The sequence below is a fragment of the Oncorhynchus gorbuscha genome, unplaced genomic scaffold (assembly GCF_021184085.1).
Source record: "Oncorhynchus gorbuscha isolate QuinsamMale2020 ecotype Even-year unplaced genomic scaffold, OgorEven_v1.0 Un_scaffold_3068, whole genome shotgun sequence".
Lineage (NCBI taxonomy): Eukaryota > Metazoa > Chordata > Actinopteri > Salmoniformes > Salmonidae > Oncorhynchus > Oncorhynchus gorbuscha.
The window spans coordinates 34088-41345 of NW_025747417.1; the positions used below are offsets into that span (position 1 = coordinate 34088).

A 7258-nucleotide genomic window follows, 5' to 3' on the forward strand; every position below is an offset into this window, starting at 1 on the left:
GCAGGGGGACCGGAAACAGTATCAGAAATATCACTCAGTTACAATATCCATACTAGCATACTACATAGTATGAAACCAATGTATTGGGGATGCATACTATGTGTGAAATGGCACCCTATTCCCTATATAGTGCACTACAGTTGACCATGGTCCATATGACTCTGGTCAACAGTAGCACACTATATAGGGTGGGTGCCATTTGACCCGCAGTAGTATACTAGTATAGACATTTGACACTGGGAAGGCGTCCTCAAGGCTCAGACGAAGTCGGTGAAGTCGTCACGGTGGAGACCAGTCTCTTCCTCTGTCCGGAGGAGTCCGTGTTGGAGCCTCCACCACTGACCTGCTGGTAGGAGGACTGTTTGGTCTGGGAGGAGTGGCTCTGGGTCAGAGAGATACCGGGGGTGGGGCGAGACTGGATCTCCTCCTGGGCCTGTGGGGGGAGATCAGAGAGATACCGGGGGTGAGATGAGACTAGATCTCCTCCTGGGCCTGTGGGGGGGGGGGAGATCAGAGAGATACCGGGGGTGAGACGAGACTAGATCTCCTCCTGGGCCTGTGGGTGGGGGAGATCAGAGAGATACCGGGGTGAGACGAGACTAGATCTCCTCCTGGGCGTGTGTTGGGGGGTGGGATCAGAGAGATACCGGGGGTGGGACGAGACTAGATCTCCTCCTGGGCCTGTGGGGGGGGAGATCAGAGAGATACCGGGGTTGAGACGAGACTAGATCTCCTCCTGGGCCTGTGTGGGGGGATCAGAGAGATACCGGGGTGAGGCGAGACTAGATCTCCTCCTGGGCCTGTGTGGGGAGATCAGAGAGATACCGGGGTGAGATAAGACTGGATCTCCTCCTGGGCCTGTGGGGGGAGATCAGAGAGATACCGGGGTGAGACGAGACTAGATCTCCTCCTGGGCCTGTGGGGGGATCAGAGAGATACCGGGGTGGGACGAGACTAGATCTCCTCCTGGGCCTGTGGGGGGGGTGGGGGATCAGAGAGATACCAGACTGGATCTCCTCCTGGGCCTGTGGGAGGTGGAGGGGGGAATCAGAGATACCGGGGTGAGAGACTAGATCTCCTCCTGGGCCTGTGGGGGGGGGGATCAGAGAGATACCGGGGTGAGACGAGACTAGATCTCCTCCTGGGCCTGTGGGGGGAGATCAGAGATACCGGGGTGAGACGAGACTAGATCTCCTCCTGGGCCTGTGGGGGGGGACAACATGGGATCAGTAACTTGATACCGGGGGTGGGACGAGACTGGATCTCCTCCTGGGCCTGTGGGGGGGAATGAGTTGAGAAATTGCCTGATTTCACAGTAGGACCTCGGCGATATGAACATGTTGAGAATGTAGGTAGTTTAGAATGTCCTTGAAAATCACTTAAAAACAACATCAATCCTTGTGCAATATCTATCTATCTATCTATCTATCTATATATATATATATATATAGAGAGAGACAACATGTGTACAACAGGTAATGTAAACACGTGTCTCCTAATCACAGTAATCCCCAGGTACTGTAAACACGTATCTCCTAATCACCAGGTACTGTAAACACGTGTCTCCTAATCACAGTAATCACCAGGTACTGTAAACACGCGTCTCCTAATCACAGTAATCACCAGGTACTGTAAACACGCGTCTCCTAATCACAGTAATCACCAGGTACTGTAAACACGCGTCTCCTAATCACAGTAATCACCAGGTACTGTAAACACGTGTCTCCTAATCACAGTAATCACCAGGTACTGTAAACACGTGTCTCCTAATCACCAGGTACTGTAAACACGTGTCTCCTAATCACAGTAATCACCAGGTACTGTAAACACGTGTCTCCTAATTACAGTAATCACCAGGTACTGTAAACACGTGTCTCCTAATTACAGTAATCACCAGGTACTGTAAACACGTGTCTCCTAATTACAGTAATCACCAGGTACTGTAAACATGTCTCCTAATTACAGTAATCACCAGGTACTGTAAACATGTCTCCTAATTACAGTAATCACCAAGTACTGTAAACATGTCTCCTAATTACAGTAATCACCAGGTACTGTAAACACGTGTCTCCTAATTACAGTAATCACCAGGTACTGTAAACATGTCTCCTAATTACAGTAATCACCAGTCTCCTAATTACAGTAATCACCAGGTACTGTAAACACGTGTCTCCTAATTACAGTAATCCCCAGGTACTGTAAACACGTGTCTCCTAATTACAGTAATCACCAGGTACTGTAAACACGTGTCTCCTAATTACAGTAATCACCAGGTACTGTAAACACGTGTCTCCTAATTACAGTAATCACCAGGTACTGTAAACATGTCTCCTAATTACAGTAATCACCAGGTACTGTAAACACGTCTCTTAATTACAGTAATCACCAGGTACTGTAAACACGTGTCTCCTAATTACAGTAATCACCAGATACTGTAAACATGTCTCCTAATTACAGTAATCACCAGGTACTGTAAACATGTCTCCTAATTACAGTAATCACCAGGTACTGTAAACACGTGTTTCCTAATTTAATACATTTCCAGGTTTAATGTTGACTGTTCAGTCCACAACGGAGGTTTGTTCTCTGAGGTGCTCTAACTCTCACCAAGAAACAAAAGAAAGGTTTCTCCACTGAGTGTGTGAGTGAGTGAGTGTGAGTGTGTGAGTGAGTGTGGTGGTGTGAGTGAGTGAGTGAGTGAGTGTGTGAGTGAGTGAGTGAGTGTGTGTGTGTTCTCACCCTTGTCCGGAGTCTCTTGATGTGTCGTAGTCTGGCCAGCCACTTGGAGGCGTAGGCATCAGAAGGGTTTGCTCTGTACTGGTGGACCAGAGATGCCATCTGAAACACACACGGAGACATACAGACAGTCATGACAGCGTGTGCTGAATCAGCATGCAGTTATCAACAGCATGAATTTTAATTAAATGTCCAGGTGTGTGTGTGTGTGAGAGAGAGAGAGAGAGACTCACGTTAGCGTGTAGGGCCATCTGTCGTACCAGCAATGGAAGGTTTTGGTCTGAGACGATCTTCACTACACTGGTGTCAACTAGACCCTCCAGATCTGATGGATGGAGACAGAGGGAGAGAGGGAGGAGGAAAGAGGTGAGGAAGTAGAGAGAGGGAGGAGGAAAGAGGTGAGGAAGTAGAGAGAGGGAGGAGGAAAGAGGTGAGGAAGTAGAGAGAGGGAGGAGGAAAGAGGTGAGGAAGTAGAGAGAGGGAGGAGGAAAGAGGTGAGGAAGTAGAGAGAGGGAGGAGGAAAGAGGTGAGGAAGTAGAGAGAGGGAGGAGGAAAGAGGTGAGGAAGTAGAGAGAGGAGGAGGAAAGAGGTGAGGAAGTAGAGAGAGGGAGGAGGAGGAAAGAGGTGAGGAAGTAGAGAGAGGGAGAGAGAAGAGGAGATAGGGGGGAAAAAGATAGAAGTAAAAATAAAAATCAGTCCATTTCACTTCAACAAAGACTTAATTATGATTTAAAACATCCCCCTTGGCTCCCTGCTTCATTGTCCATCTCTATATTAGTCCTTGTTATTCATCCCTTCTCTCCTTCCCTTCCTCTCTCCTTCCCTTCCTCTCACCTTTCCTGCACTGCAGGGTGACCAGGTTACTTCCGTAGTCCAGAGGCTTAATGATCACCTCAACAAAGTTAAACTGACCCTGGGACACAGACGAGAGAGAGAGGGAGGGAGGGAGGAGAGAGACGAGGGGGAGAGGGAGGAGAGACGACGAGGGGGAGGGAGGGGAGAGACGAGGGGGAGGGAGGGAGAGACGAGGAGGAAGGGAGGGAGAGGAGAGGAGGAAGGGAGGGAGAGAGACGAGAGGAGGGAGGGAGGAGAGACGAGGGGGGAGGGAGGGAGAGACGAGGGGGAGGGAGGGAGAGAGACGAGGGGAGGGAGGGAGAGAGACGAGGAGAGGAGGGAGAGAGACGAGGGAGGAGGAGAGAGACGAGGGGAGGGAGGAGAGAGACGAGGGAGAGGGAGGAGACGACGAGGGGAGAGAGAAGGAGAGAGACGAGAGGGAGGGAGAGAGAAAGAGAGGAGGAGAGAAGAGAAGAATATAGAAGAGAGATCATTATTTAATCAAAATGAACACAAAGAACAAAAGTGGGTGTGTTTGTCTGCCTGAGAGAGAGAGAGAAAGAGAGAGAGAGAGAGAGAGAGAGAGAGACAGGAGAGAGAGAGAGAGACAGAGAGAGACAGAGACAAAGAAGAGAGAGAGAGGGAGAGAGAAAGAGAGAGGAGAGAGAGAGAGAATATAGAGAGAGATCATTATTTAATCAAAATGAACACAAAGAAGTGAAAAGTGGGTGTGTTTGTCTGCCTGAGTGAGAGTGAGTGAGAGAGTGAGAGAGAGAGAGAGAGAGAGAGAGAGAGAGAGAGAGAGAGAGAGACAGAGAGAGAGAGAGAGAGAGTGAGTGAGAGAGTGAGTGAGAGAGAGAGTGAGAGAGAGAGTGAGAGAGTGAGAGTAGAGTGAGAGAGTGAGTGAGTGAGTGATTGAGTGAATGAGTGAGAGAGTGAGTGTACCTTGATGGTCCCCAGTTTGTACTCCTCTCTGAGTGTTGTAAACCACCATAACAAAGTCGTTTTCCGATGTGTCTCTTCTTGTTACAGCAGCCCTTATCACTGTCTCTGTTGGGCATCAGGGTGAGCTATGTGGAAGATGGCTGAGGAGAGGAGGAGAGGGGGGTTAGTGGGAGTACAGCAGCCCTTATCACTGTCTCTGTTGGGCATCAGGGTGGCTATGTGAAGATGGCTGAGTGATTGAGTGAAGGGGGGGAGGAGAAGGGTACCTTGATGGTCCCCAGTTTATCACTGTCTCTGTTGGCATCAGGGTGGCTATGTGGAAATGGCCACCATAACAGGAGGTTTCCGATGTGTTCTTCTTGTTACAGCAGCCCTTATCACTGTCTCTGTTGGGCATCAGGGTGGCTATGTGGAAGATGGCTGAGGAGAGGAGGAGAGGGGGGTTAGTGGGGGTACAGCAGCCCTTATCACTGTCTCTGTTGGGCATCAGGGTGGCTATGTGGAAGATGGCTGAGGAGAGGAGGAGAGGGGGGTTAGTGGGGGTACAGCAGCCCTTATCACTGTCTCTGTTGGGCATCAGGGTGGCTATGTGGAAGATGGCTGAGGAGAGGAGGAGAGGGGGGTTAGTGGGGGTACAGACAGACCCCTCTTTTGGGCATCAGCTTTAACCCTGAACCCTGGGGTACAGAGTAACACCTGTAAGTAGAAATCCAGTCACCCTGCATGATGTCATCGTGCCAGCAGTAGGTAAACTCCCCATCATCTCCATACTGGTCTAGACCCCCCAGGAAGATCTGGTCTGGATCACAGTCCTTCAGGTGGATCAGCTTCCCCAGACCGGTCAGGAAGCCAGCGTAGCGGTTAGAACCATACTCATTGGACAGGATGGACACCTCGTTGAATACCTGGGGTAGGGAGCAGGCAGGAGAGAGGGGGAGGGGGAGGAAGGAGAGAGGGAGCAGGAAGGAGAGAGGGAGGAAGGAGGGGAAAGGGGAGAAAGAGGGAGGGAAAGGGAAAGGGGGAGGAAGGAGAGAGGGGGAGGGAGAGGAAGGAGGGAGAGAAATGGGGGGGGAGGGGAAGGAAGAGAGGAAAGGGGGGGAGGGAGAGGAAGGAGAGGTGAGGAAGGAAGGAGGGGAGGGAAGGAAAGGAAGAGGGTGAGGGAGGAAGGAGAGGGGTGAGGGAGAGGAAGGAGAGGGTGAGGGGAGGGAGGAGAGGAAGGAGAGGGTGAGGGAGGAGGAGGAGAGGGAGAGGGGGGAGGGGAGGGAGGGGGGAAGGGAGAAGGGGGGAGGAAGGAGGGAAGGGAGAGGAAGGGAGGGAGGGGGAGGAAGGAAGGAGAGGGGGGAGGGAGGGGAGGAAAGGAGAGAGGGGAGGGAGGGGGAGGAGAGGAGGAGAGGAGGGAGAGAGAGAGGAAGGGAAAGGGGGGAGGGAGAAGGAGGAGGGAAAGGAGAGGGGGAGGAAGGAGAAAGGGGGGGGAAAGGAAGGAGAGAGGGAAAGGGGGAGGGGAGAGAGGGGGAGGGGAAAGGAGAGAGGGAAAGGGGGAGGAGAGAGTGGGAGGAGAAAGGAGAGAGGGAAAGGGGGAGAGGGGGGGAGGAGGGAAAGGGGGGGGGGAAGGAGAGAGGGAAAGGGGGAGAGGGAGAGAGGGGGAGGGAAAGGGAGGAAGGAGAGAGGGAAAGGAGGGGGAGGGAGAGAGGGAGGAAGGAGAGGGGAGGGGAGGGAGAAAGTCCATTCATTAAAGGTTGTTTTGGTTGTCAACCCATACTACCTCTACAAGTGTGTTTCAGACTCATATGTACCTTCCTCTGGAATCTAAATGTCGTCTCCGGTCCACACAGGGTTTATAGACTACTTGTGGTCTTGTGTGGACGGGAGGGGACATTACATATTGTACCAACCCCCCTAAATAAACAGCAGAAAACACAAGGTGGAATTTCTAAACGTGTTTGTGCATCTGCAGTGTGTCCCTTGTTAGCCAAATGTTAGTCTAGCTGCCAGCTACCCAAACCTGTAGCTAGTCTAGCGGCCGGCTACCCAAACCTGCAGCTAGTCTAGCGGCCGGCTACCCAAACCTGCAGCTAATCTAGCTGCCAGCTACCCAAACCTGCAGCTAGTCTAGCGGCCGGCTACCCAAACCTGTAGCTAGTCTAGAGGCCGGCTACCCAAACCTGCAGCTAGTCTAGCGGCCGGCTACCCAAACCTGCAGCTAGTCTAGCGGCCGGCTACCCAAACCTGTAGCTAGTCTAGAGGCCAGCTACCCAAACCTGTAATAATCATGGTTGAATTCCAGACCGATTGGCCCCCATTGATCTTCTCCAAGCCCCGAGGCAAAGTATGTAGAATTGTAGGAATTTGATCACAAAATTACAAACATCTCTCTCCACCCCGTGGCAATATGTGGATTGCAGGAAATGTTTAGATTCATCTGGTCTCACCTGTCCAGCTCCGACAAACACCACTCCAATCTTATGGGTATCATACGGAGGCATCTGGTCCAGAACCTTCACCGCTCTGTCGATCAGCTAGGGGGGGAGAGAGAGACACTGTCGATCAGCTGGGGGAGAGAGAGAAAGCGAGAAAGAGCGGCGAGAGTTGGAGAGAGAAGCGGCGGCGAAGTTGGAGAGAAGCGCAGCGGCGAAGTTGGAGGAGAGAAAGGCGGCGAGCGAAGTTGGAGGGAAAGCGGCGAGAGAGAGTTGGAGGAGAAGCGGCGAGCGAAGACAGTTGGAGGGAAAGCGACGGCGAGAGAAAG

The 7258-nt window shown here is 51.9% G+C and overlaps 1 protein-coding gene across 1 annotated transcript; it reads right to left on the minus strand.

The window, feature by feature from the left end:
- Positions 1-250: 250 nt before the first annotated feature.
- On the minus strand, positions 251-7045 carry LOC124027280 (tuberin-like). The gene is made up of 8 exons (XM_046339740.1): positions 6945-7045; positions 5234-5420; positions 4782-4935; positions 4516-4543; positions 3571-3649; positions 2970-3061; positions 2740-2838; positions 251-433 (listed from the first exon to the last, which is right to left on the minus strand). The coding sequence occupies exons 1-8, from the start codon at positions 6996-6998 to the stop codon at positions 251-253; spliced, it is 876 nt and encodes a 291-aa protein (XP_046195696.1). The 5' UTR covers positions 6999-7045.
- Between the last annotated feature and the right edge of the window lie 213 nt (positions 7046-7258).